The sequence below is a fragment of the Rhipicephalus sanguineus genome, chromosome 11 (genome assembly GCF_013339695.2).
Source record: "Rhipicephalus sanguineus isolate Rsan-2018 chromosome 11, BIME_Rsan_1.4, whole genome shotgun sequence".
NCBI classification, from domain to species: Eukaryota; Metazoa; Arthropoda; class Arachnida; order Ixodida; family Ixodidae; genus Rhipicephalus; species Rhipicephalus sanguineus.
The window spans coordinates 101,050,753-101,069,136 of NC_051186.1; the positions used below are offsets into that span (position 1 = coordinate 101,050,753).

The 18,384-nt window shown below is 45.7% G+C and overlaps 1 protein-coding gene across 2 annotated transcripts in view; it reads left to right on the forward strand.

The window, feature by feature from the left end:
* LOC119375482 (uncharacterized) overlaps positions 1–18,384 on the forward strand; it is a 99,676-nt gene that overhangs the window by 17,379 nt on the left and 63,913 nt on the right. Inside the window, exons 4-5 of one of the 2 annotated variants that reach the window (XR_007414333.1) lie at positions 3,454–3,586; positions 6,411–6,742. Coding sequence is in view for 1 of the 2 variants with exons in the window: in XM_037645664.2 (XP_037501592.1) it covers positions 3,454–3,586; positions 6,411–6,669 (392 nt within the window). In the remaining variant the exon portion in view is untranslated. Of the gene's footprint in view, positions 1–3,453; positions 3,587–6,410; positions 6,899–18,384 lie in introns of those variants that run through there. The other variant, XM_037645664.2, reaches the window with a different exon arrangement.

Below are 18,384 nucleotides of genomic sequence, written 5' to 3' on the forward strand. Positions count from 1 at the left end.
ATGGACCAGACCCATCGTCTCACGACGCATCGCTTCCCTTCTTGAGATTCATCGTCGATCGCATGTTTTGTTTACACCACACAAGCAGATCATTGAATCCGATTTAAAGGTCTTAGTCAGAGCTCGAAACTGTAGTCGACAGTGCTTATTTGCCGATGTACGGCTTTTTCTACAATATTTAGGCTAATCGAAGCGCCTGCTTACGACAGTTTAATATTGATTAGTGCGAAACCGTGAGAGTACCGGGATATGGTTCCTTTTGCTTGTATTAGACCTCACTTGAAATGAAACATGCGCAAGAATTCCTTCTAAAAAGACAGGGCGTGCAAACACGGACACAAGAAAGAAGTCAGGACACCACAAACGCCGACTAACAACTGAAGAGACGCACAACGGCTGAAAAGAAAGAAGGCACGAAAACTTATCTGCGCATGCCCATGCAACAGGCGAACCTACTAATCCGGCACGCGTGGCGGTCTACGTGGAAGATAACTGTTAGGGCATTTGATTTCATCTTTATGCAAGTTAATCGACGGTTGGCTCACGCATGCGCTACCACTATTCTCGATATGCCATGCTTCAATCATCAGGCGCGTTTCTTCATTTCTATGACGGTACAACACTGTGCATTCATCGAATTTTGGCGTGCACTTACAATCTCGACAATGTAAAGATAGATTAGAAGGTGAGCCTCCTGTTAGCGATCTCTTATGTTCCAACAATCTCTGGTTAATGCATCGGCTCGTTTGTCCTACGTAGAAGCGACCGCAGCTGAAAGGGACCTTATGCACCACACTCGTACGGCAATCAGTGAATTTGTTGGTGTGTTTTACGAAACAAATATCGGTCCGCTTCTTGTCTTTTACTCGCTCATTCTTCCTCTGCACAGCGGCACAAATCTTACCTAGCTTATTGGCCGCCGTGAAAACAACATTAACGCCGTATCTACTTCCTACTCTCTTAAGCCTGTGAGATACGCAATGAATGTACGGTATACCTACGACACGTTTCTTCCTATCGCTTTCTGCAACCATGCTTGGACTTAACACAATAGACTTCTTTAAACGTTCAGCAACCGTGGCCACTGCATCACGAGGATACCCTACATCTAAAAGACGCGTAACCTGCGCGTTAAAGCTATCACTCAGTTTGTGCTCACACGACTTGGTGAGGGCTGATTTAAGGCAAGACATGGCGATGCCGTTTTTTACAACCTTCGAGTGCTTCGACGAAAAATTTAACAGCGGTTTCGAAGATTTAGGAGAATACTGCCAGCACACGTGGTTCTTCTGGAACGTTAAGGAAATGTCTAGAAATTGTAAAGGACTTTGAAAAGGTGGTAACTTCCGTGAGCGAAAAATTTGAATTAAATGGAGGTGGGCTGAGCTTTACTAAAGAGGTGCCTCAGAATAATAGAATACAATTTCTAGACATTTCCTTAACGTTCCAGAAGAACCACGTGTGCTGGCAGTATTCTCCTAAATCTTCGAAACCGCTGTTAAATTTTTCGTCGAAGCACTCGAAGGTTGTAAAAAACGGCATCGCCATGTCTTGCCTTAAATCAGCCCTCACCAAGTCGTGTGAGCACAAACTGAGTGATAGCTTTAACGCGCAGGTTACGCGTCTTTTAGATGTAGGGTATCCTCGTGATGCAGTGGCCACGGTTGCTGAACGTTTAAAGAAGTCTATTGTGTTAAGTCCAAGCATGGTTGCAGAAAGCGATAGGAAGAAACGTGTCGTAGGTATACCGTACATTCATTGCGTATCTCACAGGCTTAAGAGAGTAGGAAGTAGATACGGCGTTAATGTTGTTTTCACGGCGGCCAATAAGCTAGGTAAGATTTGTGCCGCTGTGCAGAGGAAGAATGAGCTAGTAAAAGACAAGAAGCGGACCGATATTTGTTTCGTAAAACACACCAACAAATTCACTGATTGCCGTACGAGTGTGGTGTATAAGGTCCCTTTCAGCTGCGGTCGCTTCTACGTAGGACAAACGAGCCGATGCATTAACCAGAGATTGTTGGAACATAAGAGATCGCTAACAGGAGGCTCACCTCCTAATCTATCTTTACATTGTCGAGATTGTAAGTGCACGCCAAAATTCGATGAATGCACAGTGTTGTACCGTCATAGAAATGAAGAAACGCGCCTGATGATTGAAGCATGGCATATCGAGAATAGTGGTAGCGCATGCGTGAGCCAACCGTCGATTAACTTGCATAAAGATGAAATCAAATGCCTTAACATTTATCTTCCACGTAGACCGCCACGCGTGCCGGATTAGTAGGTTCGCCTGTTGCATGGGCATGCGCAGATAAGTTTTCGTGCCTTCTTTCTTTTCAGCCGTTGTGCGTCTCTTCAGTTGTTAGTCGGCGTTTGTGGTGTCCTGACTTCTTTCTTGTGTCCGTGTTTGCACGCCCTGTCTTTTTAGAATGAATACTTACCAACTAGCTCAGCTCTCTGTTATTCTAATGCGCAAGAATATTACGCTTTCGTGGAAACAAAGCATTAATAATATTTTTATTTGTCACATCACACATCGTTTACTGCTGATATGCACATGTGATAAAAAAAGTTCGGAAATGCAAAGGAAACGCAAACCTGCCGTTAATACCGATCCACATGAATACACCCATCTCCCATCCATGCTCTAGTTTTTTGCTTCCGCCGGCAGTACGCATGTTGCATGTACGATTAACCACATATTTCAGAGGAAATGACCGTGTTGAAAGAAAGCAGGACCGTGCATAAACAAAGACACAAAGTGCTATTGCGCATGGTGTTTTATATACAGACAGTAGCTAACAATTTCTACAGTGTGCGCCGGTTCGACATTTGTCAGATTTTGTGTTGTGCAAAGCGTTATCGATCGCACAGTTGCGCTGTCGTGTTACAAAAAACAATTTCTGCAGAAGGAGCGATGTTTGCCTGACGTGGCTTCAGCCTCTCTACGTTATCAAACAATGAGAGAATGGAAGAACGGCCGATTCTCATGTTTCGCAAGCGCGATAATACCATCACAGAGCCACATTATTGCGTTTATTAAATTCAGAAAGTTAACGACAGCAGGGTTGTCATATTAAGTCGCTTTCGGCTTTGTGTTCACATTTGAATTCTCTCTCTTCGAAGTTGGTAATAATGGTGGAGAACCGGAAAACCCCACATAGGAATGTCAGTCAGGACTGAGAAAAACGAAGCGGCAAATAACAATGGCTACGATATCTTCCCGCTGAATACTAGATAAGTTATAAATTTCATTTCAGAAGTTCCTGAACTTCTCGGCATTGCAGTTGTCGCCTTTAACACGTTTTGCAGTTTCCGCGGCGTCATAACACCACATCTGAAGTGTGGCTTTGCGCACTCATAAGTATGACGGGCTGTATAGCAATGCGAAATATTTTCAGACGCCATGCTGATGTATCATTTATTTATTCCGTTTATTTCCCATATCAGAATACCAGAAAGCAATCAAGTGTATGAATTCTCAAGGGGAAAAACTCCACAAGTGCATCAGTGACTTCAAAAGTATTCTGGAACGCGCTGTGGTCAAGGCACCTACCAAGGACGTCATTCATCACACCTGCTGGTAAGTGCTGGTTCTGTTTTCTTCAACGGTGCCGCGCAAGACAAAAAAAAAAAATGCGCATTAATTGTCATCTACATTCGCAAAAAATTAAGAAATATTTTATAAAGCTTGGTTTCACGCAGGTCACTCTCTTTATAATCATAAGCGACATAACCGCAAAAGCCCCAAGAGAAAGACAAAGAACGAAATTTCTTTTATACGATGAGGTGGCCAAGACACAGTGCAGGATATGGGAGTAATAGGCTAGATAAAATGCCGTGATCATAGATTTGTGACGAAGAGACTATTTGTCAAGCAAAGAACAAGAGAAAAGTTACCTACCAAAACTTGCCAGCCTAGATGCAGTCAGGATAAAAATACAGGAACTTACAGTTGTCCTTAAAGCAAGCAGGATGGTTTAGAACAAGAAAACCATAATGACATAGAGTGAATGTCCTTTGGTTTATATAGTGGTTGATAGACTGCGCTCCGTCTGTTTCAGTCTGCTTGTCCCGTTCCTTGGGCTGTTACCTGACTCTTCTAGTACGCACCAGCCAGCCCAAGTTAACAGCTGAATGAGGCGAATAGACATTTCGAGTAATATAATTCATCTTGCGGGGGTTAAACAGCCGAACAACATGCCGTTTTTTATAGTTGGCGATTTTAATGTAGCAAGGCAAATGCTGACGAAGATGCTGCAACGACTCTTCGCCAGAAACCGTGCGGTATAGAACGTCGCCTAATATCAGCTTTGGTGCTCGTGCTTGTCTAACGTCAACTGTGGCTGCAGTGTTTGCTAACTGCTCCATAGCGATCTAAGACACATTACATGTGTACTCCTGTGACTCAGGAAGTTATAGTCTAGCGGTGCTTGTCCCCGCAAGAATACGCCAACGAACGCTGCTACAGTATTTCCTTTCGATAAACTGTCGCCTGTGCTGTAACGTGAACGCCGACATTACGTCAGACTATAGGTTTCTCTTTAGGCGCCACTGCAGTCGACGTGCCTGCTAAGCCCACGATATGCACAGAGCTGCTGAATTCACACAAAGAGGTCGATCCACATCGTAAGACTTGGTCCGAAGCCCCCCCCCCCCCCCCCCAAAAAAAAAGAAAAATGCTGCATACGCTGCTACTCGCTGACTGCTTCGAATGAAATAGATTCCCACATTCCTTGGGACCTGCCAGAAATTTCCTTTAGACGGTCCGGTTTTCTGCCGCGGTAGCAGGCGACCGAGCGTTGAAACCGGTTTGTGAGTCACCTTGACGCATTGTATCCCGAGAACCCCAGAAAGCTGTTCGGTAATGCTGGGGACATACGGGATAGCAACACGTCGAGTTCACTCCTTCTCTACTAGAGTCTTTTAGCAAGTTACTGAAATACGATACGGAAATACGGCACGGTGTTACCGTACCACTCCTTCTTTCTCGCTCGTTGTGCTTAAGCCGCTCGCAGTTCAAGTGACAGTGCATCCCCAGAACGACAGGTTCCTCGTTAACACTGTGTAGACTGAGAGGCAGCAGTGAGGAGTGACAACCCCATAGTATATGTGATCATTGCATATGTCATAGTTATCACCCGACACCTGGAGTAGCAAGCTAGGCGATAAACGAAGCTAACAACTCGGCGAATATCATTGAAAGTTGTTATCGCTCTCTCTGTCTATGATAGATAGGCAAGTTATCTTTCCATCCACTTTACTTTCGTTATATTTAATCCTAATTACTACAAACAACATCTCCTATACTTTCCTTGGCATTATTGTCTGTTAGTTCTCATTATTATTGTATCTTACAAAGAAAAGCGAGCCCTTAAAATCCATCTTCTTTTCTTCATTCATAGCAAGGGTCTCGTTCTGGCAGACTTGATGCCGTCGGGTATTATGCGAGAGATTATTGGTCGGCTGCCAGCTAGTAAAGATCACGTGCTTTGTGACGTAAAAAGGCAAAAAAACAGTTTTCCACGCTCACTGTCATGGCTGCGATCGGCGCTGACGAACACTCCTAGGTTTAAATGCACATATGTATACCCTATAAAGTGGACAGGGAGATGACCGCCACCGTAGCTCAGTCGTAGAGTATCGGACGCGTTATTCGAAGGTCGCAGGTTCGGTCGCTGCCTGCTACCTTCGTCCTTTTCGTCCATTTTACTTTCTTCACATCTTTTTTTCCACTTTACTTTCTTCACATCTTTTCTTCCACTTTACTTTCTTCACATTAATATCCTAATTATTACAAGTAACATCTTCTATGCTTTCCTTGGCATTATTATTTTTTAGTTCCCATTAATATTGTGTCTAACAAAGAAAAACGAGCTCTTAAAATCAATCTTCTTTCCTTCTGTCCATGGTAGGAATTATTTGCGCAAATATGCCTGCTGCTTATATCCAGGTATTGCGAATAGGTTCTTCGGTATCCCGCATGGTGGCCGAAGGAATAAGAAAGGAAAATGGACAACCACCCGATTGTAGTCCGAAGCCGTGAAGAAGTCCATACAGATTTGTCAGAAAGAAACCTTCTTAGTTGCAGAAAGATTTGTCCTGGTCTGGTGATGAAACCCGGGACCAATGCCACTCCGGGGCGGTCGCTCTACCAACTGAGCTAACCAGAAAGCAAACAACTGGCAGCGCGAAGGTAACAAACGTGTGGTCGCCGATTTCCCTTTCTTACATCCAAGTGTGGTGACACCAGTCGAGCGGCAATGTACTACTGCAGCGATTTTCCTAGGGGAAAGGGCTGGGTGGCTTAAGTTAATTCTAAGCAGTATTAATAAAGAAACGGGATACGATTGGTTAAATTATCGATTGCTATGCTCACTCATTGACTTACTGCTTATGCAACGCAGCTCCTATTCGCAGACGGTGGATTGCCTATATAACGCACTGGCGCCATGCAAGAGCGTCGGCGCCCAGGATTATATGGTCGGAATCGTCGAGGAGATGTTTGGCGAGACGCTGAACTTGGTCTGTGGTCGCTACAAGAAGGGCTCGACGGAATGCAAGTCCCTGCCGCAGCTGCCGCGTCTCGGTGCCAAAGATCGCAGACTGGACAACGTCGTCGAGATCCTCTTGGAAGCCGCCGGCACACTGGGAAGGAAAAACTAGAGCCTCGTGTTTATGTAAATAGTTATGTTTGAATCACTGGAAAGGATGGACACAAATACAGCTAGTCGGCAAGGTCAGTTGCACTCCCGTGACATTTCCATTTGAGTGTTCACTTCGAGAAAAGACAGGCAGGATTAGGAATCATCGCTGTGTGTTCTGTCCGACATTCATGCCCAACATTTGAGCACGCATCACATAGAATAGAATGAACTTGTCCTAAATATCCTTGTTATTAAGAAGCCCATGCGTATTCGTCTAAGTACATTACAAGGCGCGGTAATCGGTGCCGACCAAATTAAATGAAAGTGTTGGGAATGTAGCGGTAAAGAAGTATTAAAAATATCGTGCTCATTTCCACGCACACAGAACTCGGCCACTTTTACGGCCACTTTTACTTTTACACGCGCGTCCTGTATTGGCTGCCAAAAAAAAAGAAACGTCGCAAAAAATTGATGCTTGAGCAGTGCTAAGCGAAAAAAGGTTTGCGCTTCCAGCAGGAATGGCCTTTGAGTGCATCATTCTTCTCTCGCGAAAATAAAAGCCTATGCTATTTTGAATGGCCTATTCATTTATTCACTGATTCATAGAACAGCTGGGTGATTGACAGGACGTCAATTTGGTAAATAAAGAGAGAGCATTTCCATGAAAGCTTAAATAAAGCTGACGACCGCTAATTGTGTGCTTGCAAACTGTACAACTCTATAATATGATAGCACACCTTAAAGAGATTGTAACATAACTGAAGTGAAAGCTACGTCATCTGCACAAGTAGTCTAGTGAAGGTTCCGTCGTCTAAGTGGCTGAAGCTAGCGCGCAGAGAATGTCGTTGGAAATCAATGATTCCACAACAGCTTGGAATCTCATTTAAAGTTTCATAACATTCGCCAGCGTGCTTCGTGGCAAGTTAGAGTGTCGAATTATGAGGCAAAGAACACGCGAGTAAAGTTGACGTGCAGTATTGATTGAAACAGTGGTCACGTACGTGATCAGCGCTGTCGCAGGAACATGGTTTACAGCTATTCAAGTACAGACACGATGCTGTGGACCTATATCGCTGCTCGGGCTACGAAAGTGCTTAGTGGAAGCACTAAGTGAAAGCTGTATTTTGTTCTCCAAGTTTGACCAGACAGTGTCAACTGCCGCAAGGGCAGCAGTAGACTTTCTCAAGAGTACTGGACTGGACACTAAATTTCAGGGAAATCACTGTTACGTGGTTATTGTATATACGCATAGCTTTATCATCTCCCCATCATGATACTTCATCACTCTTTGAGTTTTCGTTTTCTCTGTTACGGGTACCAGGACAAAACGTTCCAGCTCAGGCTGGCCTCTCCGCCACCTTCTGAAAAAGTCCCCCCGCCCCTCCACACACACACACACATTTAGCATTGTCGAAAAGCTTTTTATCTAGCCTCGCGCTGAATACCGCCGCTAGAGAGAGCAGCTGTGGTGGAACCCACCTTTTTCACGATGCCAGGGTGCATGTGCTGTTACCATAGCGGAAAAGTCGCGAGACACCTCTTGATCTCGGACGCTTCCGTTCTGGCGATACCAGCTGTTCCTGCCCCTATCAAAGAGGGCAGTACAGGAAAATGTAAAAGGCGGATGAAGGTTGATTGGCCGCATACACTGCGGGTGGCACAGGGTGCGCTTCGCAGTACCGCCAGGAATACACCATCTGTGGCAGCTGTAGGAGAGAGAGAATCGCAGATTCCTGGTAAGTACCTGCGTGTAAAATATGCCAGTGTGTGCTTCTGGCGCGGCACTCGCAGAATAATGTCTTATGTGTCATGGGAGGGCACCCACATTGCGAAAAATTGGCAGAACGAGACCGCGAGGCCCATAAAAATGGAGACATGTCCACGAATACTCCCCCTCCCCGCCCCGTTGGTCATGTCCAAAAGATATGCCTCACAATGGATTAAAAACTTCAAGTGAATTCATGACGTGCGTTTTTCCATGACCTGCCTTTGGGCCCGGGATTTCCTCGAGTAAAGAAGGGAAGTCAATAGTTGTTGGCATGCGACATCAGGGGCATTCGGCCGCCATTATCGTCAAAAACCTACGTCGCCATAACTCCCCTGCCCTTTAAACAATGATGGGACAGCGACTGAGTAAAGTATGGGGCGCGCTTTGTGCATTCCCCCTTACCCCCCACACACTTAGGGACTAGGGGGGGGGGGGGTGCCTTCCTTCACACGGTCCTACCCCCCGCGCGCCATGCATAAAGGACTCGTGGATACCATGTGATGCAATACAAGGCGCAGAAGTGTTTGCTCTGCCTTTGCTATCTCGTAGGAAGACGGCGCTACATACTTGTATGTATACGGCTACAGTGAAATGCGTTGGTAATTTCATACGATGAGCTCGCCGTGCTTGCGTAAGCTCACGCCTGTGTAAAACGCCACTTTCTCCGATAATTTCAAGTTAGCTTTTGTGAAACGCGGCTGCCACAACCAGAGCATTGAGAGTGCAGTTACGTAAGGTTGTGCCAGGTTTAGATTGTCAGCTGACGCTACATCAGCTGCCGCTACACTACCGTCAGCTGACCATGTGACCGGTGGAGCCAAACAGTCCTTTCACCAGAATGACGCCAAGAGTAAGTACGTTGTGAACGACTCAGCCACAGTGGTGAAGCCCAACGTCCCCACGAGATGTATCCCCAACGTGATGATGACAGTTAACAGATGGTACATGAAAGTGCCGTACGCAGTGTGGCCCGATTGTTGCGCTTTATTCGCTCCTAAACGTATCATTCGCATTTGAGATCACGAAGTGGAATTCAGGTAAATACAACATTGTCCCAACACAATATATTCTGCGACAACACTCTAATTTTTGAAGTAAACTGTGGAATTTACATACGCGATCCACGGTATAAGCTGTGAACCACACCACGATAGACGACTCCGGTTTTATTTTTACAGCCCGAGTTTCATTAAAGGGGAACGAAACGCGAGGTTGCATTTCTGTGTTGTCCCCATAGAAATGCAGACGCGATGGACAGTAATGGAATCGGTGTCCTCGAGCTTACAGGATCTTAACCGCCTAGATCCCACGAGGAGTAGCAGGCCCCACCTCTCCACTATAGAGGACTCGTCCCTCCGTCACAGTCTCGTGCCTCCACTAAGCGTAGTCTCCTTCCTGGCACGGGTGTGCACATTTCATTCGACTGGCGGTGTAAACAAGATGGTCGGCTTCTTTCACGTTTTATTTTTTCTCCCTCTGTTCGCGTGCATCCTAAGCGGAAATAACGCGACCGATTAACGCCGCTTGCTTCCCACAATAGTGAGGGTAACGAATGAGCCCTGACACAGACCTTGCGACGCCACTGGCCTTCATTGGTGACGTTCTCTACTTGCGTGCTCTTTCCCGTAGTCGAAGCGATAACTTTCTTGGAGCTCGCTCGCGACTGTCGGTCATTTCGGATTGTATACTGCACGAATGTACACGGTAATGGCTACTGGTCATTGCTATTGCCTTCTCGTCCTGGTGGCGCCACCGCTACTTGGTGAGTTTCACGTGTCTAGTGGGCCGTGCTTTTCACCAACAATGTCGAATGGTTAACTGGCCCGGTGGGTTAAAGATTGCGGCGTTCTCTTTCTGCACATGTCGGTGTCGATTCGATTTCTGGTCACGGCGACTAAGTTGTAACGGGGACGAAGTGCCAAAGCCCACTTGTGCCTAAATTTAGCGGCAGGTCGAATAAATCCACGGGGCCTAAATGTACTTCCTACCACTCACTACGAGCTCCTTGAAAAACGGCATTACTTTAAATCTCATGAATTATTCATTTTCCTTAGCTATCCTTTTGCTTTCTTAAAGGAAGTTGTTTGCATTGCCAACTTACGTTTTACCTTGAAGTTAAAGGGCGAAATTCTCTAGTTCCGGGATGCGTTATCACCACAATGGATTCGTGCAAGGGCTCGAACCTCGAGCTTCGAACTACTACAGTGTAAACCACTTTACACCCGTATGGGTGTAACTTGGTGTCTATAACTCACACCCCTGCACCCCAAAAATAAGTGTACCAAGCAGGATTACACCTATACAATGGGTGTAATTTCAAACTTTCACCCAATGGGTGTGGTTGGGTGTAAAAGCATATTACACCCAAATGAAAAAAAAAGATGTAGGGTGTAAAAGCACATTACAGACAAACGAGAAAAAGGGCGTTAGGGTGTTTATGCACAATTACACCCAAACACCCAGGCAAAGTTTCCATAATTCGAGTGGTTCCCCCCTCCCAGTTGGCTCCCATTGAAACGCTAGAAAGCTTACCCTTTAGCCAGTCCTTTCAAGGGCGCATGACCTATTATAGTGGCTCCTGCCACAGAAGGAAAATGCTGGCAGCAGCACTGATTTTATGGTGCATATGAAGCACGGCATATAGGCCCTTACATATACAGTGCAATCGTGACTGAATACAATGTCATTACCTAAAATATGTTGACACATATTACAAGATGTTCACACAGTTATCCAATAGTACAAAATAAAGTCAAGCTTTAATAAGCACAGAGCTCGTACGTCCGAGACAAATTCTACGGTGTTCAATGACCTTTCTCGAGTGTGCGGAGCGGTATCACGTATGCCGCCAAACAAGGAGCACAAATGACCAAGGCGTTTGTGTCAAAATATGAAGCAAGGGTGTTATTTCCACTTCATAATGAGGAATTCAATTTAACATGCTTCATTGCAGGGCTGGGCAGAGATACTCGGAAAAGTATTCCGGAATACAGATATCGAAATACATGGACTGGACGCCTCAAATACAGATACTGAGATACATTTGCCTTTAGCGTAACGGGATATATCGGAGATACTTTCGCAATAGGACGAAAAAAGTATTCCGGAATACAGATGCAGCAATACAGATACTGGAATACTTTTTATTTCAAGGATGCTCATACACCGCAAAGATATCTATAAGTGCACCATAATGTTGTTAGTAAAGTCGCAGCGCATTGATGCTTTCAGTTTATTTATTTATTTATTTATTTATTTATTTACTTATTTATTTATTTATTACAGTACCCTCAGCGCCAATCAGACATTGCAGAGGGAGGGGGTTACAAAGTACATAATTAGTAATAATGACATAGTTACACGTATCAATTGCAATAAAAAAGTACGCTATTTCACAACAAGAGTAACAAGCATTCGACACCGAAATCGACATACTTGGTGACATCAAAATGAGCTATGCTAGAAATAGCACAGTCTAAGCAAATCACTCACATCGCTAATGAACACCAGTGAACTGAGAAAAAGTACACATTTATTTTGCACATAAGATCTGCTTTGCTGAGAAGGTTGCTGTGTGGGCTTCTCAAATAGGCTGTCTTCTAGACAGTGTCGGTTCGACCTCAGCACAAGACTCGAGAAAGAATAATTAAAAGTCTCTCTGCCGCTGCAGACGAGCACAAATTCGTAGTATAGTGAATAAACGCCGCCTTCATAGCCGGATAGCCCTGCAGCGTGGCGATATCTCTTGTCGGGTCATCTGGATACCGAAACACTTCCGCCCTCACGTGGGTTGTTCTGTCTGTTCAGAAGCTGAAGTCGGTCTCTATCCTCGGATCCTCAGCCGTCTGACCTGGCACTGACCGGACCAGACGGCTGAGGATTCCGCTGCCCATATAGGCTGGCCATAATTACCTACGCGCAATGGAACCCAGTACGTCAAAACTGCACAATTTATACATTGGCTTCCTAAAATCACGTTGTTTGGGGTGAGAGGGTTTAAGCCCTCCCAAGTCGTTCCTGCCAGCTTTCTAAAAAGACGTGGAAACAGGGACTGCTGCTCAGAGCGCCCCATCAGAAACTACAGCAAGCACTCATCGCCTGGGCCGAAATGGTCACTCTTCAATAAAGCTATCACCACCGCCGACGCTACCAGCACCCATTTCAGCAAGCCGCCACAGGCGAAGTCGGCTCCGACGGTGGGGGAGCCTGGTACCACAAAAGACAGTTTCACGCTTGTGATCAATTAGGAACGCACCCCGACACGCTGGAGAAGTGGCTGAAAGCGCGACAAAGATAGCCATCTTCTAGTCACTTCCGCCGCGACTACGGGAACGGCTTTTCGAAGTGCCGCCACTTTGAAAACTGAACGCACGCGAAGCATGCAAACCCTCGGTTGCAAGGCGGTGTCCGCGCGGGAGGGTCACGAAGTAATGGCTTGCCACCCGAAAAAAATTAGGCGTGCTGCACTGGCCTTGAGAGACAGCGACTTTTGTCGGCAGAGGCCGACAACACTGCCTCCGCGATTCTGCCGTCTGTGGCGTCGCGCGCTTTACCACATGGGCCATTCTGCGCATGAGGGGAAACCATCGCCGCCCTTTCTGTCGGCGACCGGCAGCGTGCCTTTGCTTGTATTGGCACAAAAAAAAAAGGTCATTCCCCCCTTGGAAATACGCCTCAACTCATTCCCGACAAAAAAAATGTAACGGAATAACCGTGTCCTGCGTTGTATCACGATACAAACGATACATTGTAAATATATTTCACTACTGAGATACAAAAAAATTTTTAAATGTATCTCGATACAGAAATACAGATACTCAAATGTATCTCTGAAATACTATCGCGATACTCTTGTATCGCGATACTGTCCAGCCCTGCTTCATTGTAACACAGCCGTATAGTGCAGTATGGGTCTTAGAACAAGCGACACCCGTGCGAGTGGGGTGTAATAGATGAAACCGCCCTCGAAAAGGTAGCAGTTACAGGGAGAAGCACAAACGAACCTTCTTCCCTGTCAGCCCCCTTAGGGCACTACAGACACCTGGTCCCTTTGGGCGCACCCCAGAATGAATTTTCCCGCTGTAGTTGCCCTTCCCAAGAAGGGAAATATTGGAGCCACTTCTTATACCTGCACTTATGCAGTTGATAAAATAAGGTGCCATCGTCTTAAATGGGCTGCATAACATCAGTGTATCTGTTTGAAATCAACTGGAACACAAGGTACGGTCTGGTCGTTCTCCTGTTAAGGAGATAGTTCAGAAATGTGCAATCCCTTGATGAGAAAGTGGATTGATAAAGTTTCAAAATTCCAGCAGTGCCCACACCATTGTGCCTGTTGTCGACTTTCTTAGTAGGGTAAACACTGCCACCACACAGCTGTAGCTGATACACGAGCAGGGTATCAATGCTCCGTGACAACTCACGCAACATTATAAGGACTCAGAATGTCGTTTTCCACAGCAGGCCTCCATATTATCACTTTTCTGGGAAAGTACATGAGTGAAGTAGAAAACTGTGCACATTGATGGAATTATGAAATATTTCCCACTTTCTCAAAAGCAATGGATTGTGGCTCCAACACAAAAAAGTGAGCAATCGGGCCATGACGCGCACGTTGCAGCGCATGCTGAATGCGGTATTATGCAGGAAATGCATGAGAATAGGGACGTTATGACCACGACAGCACTGCAGAAGCATTACCTACATAACAACAGTAGAATCAAATTTTACACGGGCATGTTCAGAGAAATTTAAAGATTATCCCTTTCCAAGCAAAGACATTGGTAATTGAATAAAACGAGTATTTATTTCTTTTAAAAAATATTGACAAATCTTGAAGCTTGTCATATAGCTCAAAAATAAATTTTAAAACAATATTCGATGCACTGATTTCACTGACAAGTACTGGCAGTTTCGTTAAGCTAAAGTTTCAATAGCAAAAGATCTCAATTATTAAAACTACTGGAAAAAAGTCACGAAATCCTTTGAATATAATAACTAAGCCAATAACCACAAAGTGGAATGACCTGCGAGAACATGTTGAAATCGGCAGAGACAAAATTGCTTGTGTTAAAATGTCAAGAAAATGAGCAAGAAATTGAAATGAAATACTAGTACCGCCATAGTATTCGTTTCTGTATAATGTAAAACAAATTACTCGTTACCATATGAAAATATAACTTTACGGCTTAAGCTCGAGTTAATCACAGGTGGCGACATACTTTAAGCAGAAGCTAAGGCCTATTTTCTAGGCTTTCTTGAAAATGTTCAGGAGCTTTACTACTTGTGTCCTCGGAGTCATTACCCACTGGCCAAGAAGGAGCCATTCAACAGCGACGAGAACATTGAACGCCTTGTGATGGCAGTCGATATTTAACAGCCAATGTGCTGCCATGAGTGCAGCTACTCATTCTTCGGCATTGGACACACTGAAAAGCAGTTCTTTGTCCACATGGAGGAAAAGCTTGCTTGCATAGGGAAGATCGGGGCCATCGTACACAATGCAAGGTTATTGCAACGCTCTCTCCCTGCATGATAAAAAATAAAAAAAATCATTGTCTGGAAAGCGACGCAGACTTCAATTATTTGTTTCAGTAAACAGTTTCTGTACCGTGTACTATCGTGAGTAATATGAGCTCGAACATGCGAGCACGTGGAAAATAGCCTTAAAACTGAGATAGGGTGATACGTAGATGGCGCTGCCGAAACTGGAGGGGAGAGGGGGGGGGGGGGCGCTGTTCCGCTGACTGTTGGTACTCCCGCCTCGCTAGCGTTGCTGCGAGATGTCGGCTCATTGCGTGCCAATGACCGCTAGCAATGATAACAAAATAAATAAATGAGGCGCAGCAAAATCCTCAGCCGACACCACCGAGATAACGATGCGCAAGCATGGCCTGCGCATCGTGGCAGGCTATGTCAAAGCCGATATCTCAGCAGCTACCTAGTCTGATGTGGCTGTTCGCGTTGATGGGAATTCATATCACCGCTAGCGGCCACTGACACTCTCTAAGATGCTGTTTCTCATCAACAATATCGAAGCGGGAGGGTCAACAGCTAGTGGAAGCGCGGCGCCCTTTCCGCTTTGTTTCCGACAGCCGCCGCTGCGAATCAGCCGACGTAAGGTTCAAGGCTGTTCGCCACGCGCTCGCGTGTTCGAGCTCGTATTGCTCACGATAGTACCATCCAAATATGAAGCTCATAACATGCCCCATATGGAACTGGAGAGAATTAACAGCTTTTCTACGTGCAATTAGCTTGTTTGGGAAAGAGAAAGTACTATTTGACAAATATATCCGCATTTTTAAGGAAAAAGGTGCATTCTTTAGTGACATGAAGGATTCCTGCACATCGATAAAAAGAATATAAAACAAAACTATGCACAAGGACTTCTCTTCAAGGCTGCAACTTGCAGCCTTGAAGATGATTGGAGAATTTAAAATCTCTTATAAATCATTAGGCTTGTCTTTTACCAAATAATATCATTGGAGGTGTTCGTACAAACTGCGTTTTTTAATGTTTGTACACGAAAAATATTTAGCGAAGTTACAACGCCAAACCGAGGCGAGGTGCATATAATTCTTAATAACCACAACAAAATAATGAAAGCTAGACATAATGGAAACAAACAGAATAAAATAAATTGTGCTCGAACGCGGGCACTCAGGCGTACGCACGAAGGGGGGGGGGGGGGGGGGGGGCTAGTCAATTCAGACAGAGGGGGGGGGGCTAAAGTCTGCCCCCATACTTTGACTTTTTACAGCGAAAGCTGTTATGAGATCATTTCACCGGCCGTTTTTGGCGCCGTAGTTGTCCGCCGCCGCCGCCGCCGCCGCCGCTGCCGCCGCCGCCGGTGTCCGTAACCAGTATCGCTCGAAATAAGAAAAAAAAAAACAAAATAAGAAAAAATTCCAGGATGAAACGAGGTTCGAACCTGGGCCCTCTGCGTGGGAGCCCAGTATTCAACCTCTGAGCCATGCCGGTGCTTGAAACTGCTTTGCAAAAAGGTCCTATACAGGCTTCATGTCGGGATGGAACCACGTTAGCATATGCAATATAGCGTGGTAGAAGAGTAAAATAAGCACCAAGCGTCGCACAACGCGAATTCTGTAACCAGGCGTCACACAATGCGAATTGCGCAACGAGTAGGTTGTTGAATGCTTCCAACCCATTACAAAGGGATCTGCCATAATTCTTCATCGTCATCAGGGAGAGCATCAACAAAGTACGCATAATGCCTTACATGCGTTAAGCAGGTACCAGGCTCTCCGTAGAATGAACAAAAATGTCACGGTGCCTGCTGCCCTACTTCTCAAAAATTACAATGATTTATAGCGTAGTGGGCTCCTCGCAAGTGCACTAGTATTGGTTGCCAAGGAAGCCCATAAGCGCATGATCCATTTCCTCGGGGTCTCAGTAAAATTACAATAATTTATAGCGTAGTGGGTTCCTCGCACGTGCACTTGTATTGGTTGCCAAGCAAGCCCATAAGCGCATGATCCATTTCCTCGGGGTCTCAGTAAAGTTCTTCGCCTCCCCCCCGTCTCTCTCCCACGTCAACGTATGTTATACAGCATGACGGGAGGGGGAAATAGCGATCGGGCGTCACCCAATGCAAATTACATAACTGATGGGCCGTTTAAAACTTCCAACCCATTACAAACGGCTGAGCCATAATTCATCATCATCAGTCGTCGCGTCAACAAAGTACACATAATACCTTACAGATGTGTAGCTGGTGTCTCGCTTCTCTGCAGAATGACGAATAATGGCTTAGTAGGTGCTTCCCAAGTTCACAAAAATTGTGATACATGGCGTAGTGGGTACCTTTCTAGTGTACTTGTATTGTAGCCCCAAGAGAACTTACAACGGGCTCTAGAAACGCCGCTCTTCCAGTTTTCGCTGTGACTGTGCTGCGGTTTCAGCGCAGGCCTGGCGTTTTTAGTAAAGCGGGGGGAGGGGGGCAGCGATTAACCTTCCTACTTCCCTCCCCCCTGATGGGGAACCCTGCGCACGTCTAAGTGCACACTGATGCTCGAACTAGCGCTTGCACAGTTCAGGTAGTTAAGGCGATTCGGCCACACATACACATGAAAAATTCATTCGAACATAAGTCAAGTTTAACGAACGGCTCCCCATGCACGGGTGCCGGCATCATCAAGAAACCTATGTTACGGATGAATTAAAACATCGGTACGAATTTAACGAAACGGAATGTATTAGCACTTAGGCGAGCTTCGCGCGGCGTACCTAAAACGAAGCAACATGCTGCGTTAAAATGACCCACACGCATCAACCCGAGCATCACGGTAGTCTTAGAGCACAAAACGAACACGGACGGAAAAGAACGACGCGGACACCACGTCGTTGTTTTCTGTCCTGTTGTGTTTTTTGTTGTGCGAAAAAAAAATGCACTTGAATTACCAATAGGCCGAAGCATACGCGTTGATGCTTAGAGGTAACAGGCGCCGTCACAACCCAACTATTCTTAAATCAAAATGGTGGTTCATCGAGAGCTGGGCCCCTTCCAACACCACCGCCGACAGGAGGGCACCGCCACACACCACAACTGCGTTCAAATCCCCCTCCGAATCACAGCCGCGCATGCGCACACTGCTTTCAACACCAAACAAAGCAAAGCTTGCCCGCGCCTAATGTCAGACAACTCTGCCTTCATCCCGATGAAACAATACACTCACATATGCTCACTACGTTAACAAATGGTCACCGATCGTCAACCAGTTAAGAAAAGCTTAGTTAACGGCATTATATCGCGCTTTCGGAGTTAACAAAGCGCTGGCCGTAGCAACGTGATAGTGGTACATACCGTTTCAGTTTGAGTGCTCCACGATATGAAGCTGCAGGTCTCCCTTTGAGTACAGTGCATCTTCGCAATAAGCAGCGCTGGCAGAAGGTAAAGGACGAGCACACAGCGCAGGCAAACTTCAAACAACCGAAACACCGACTTCA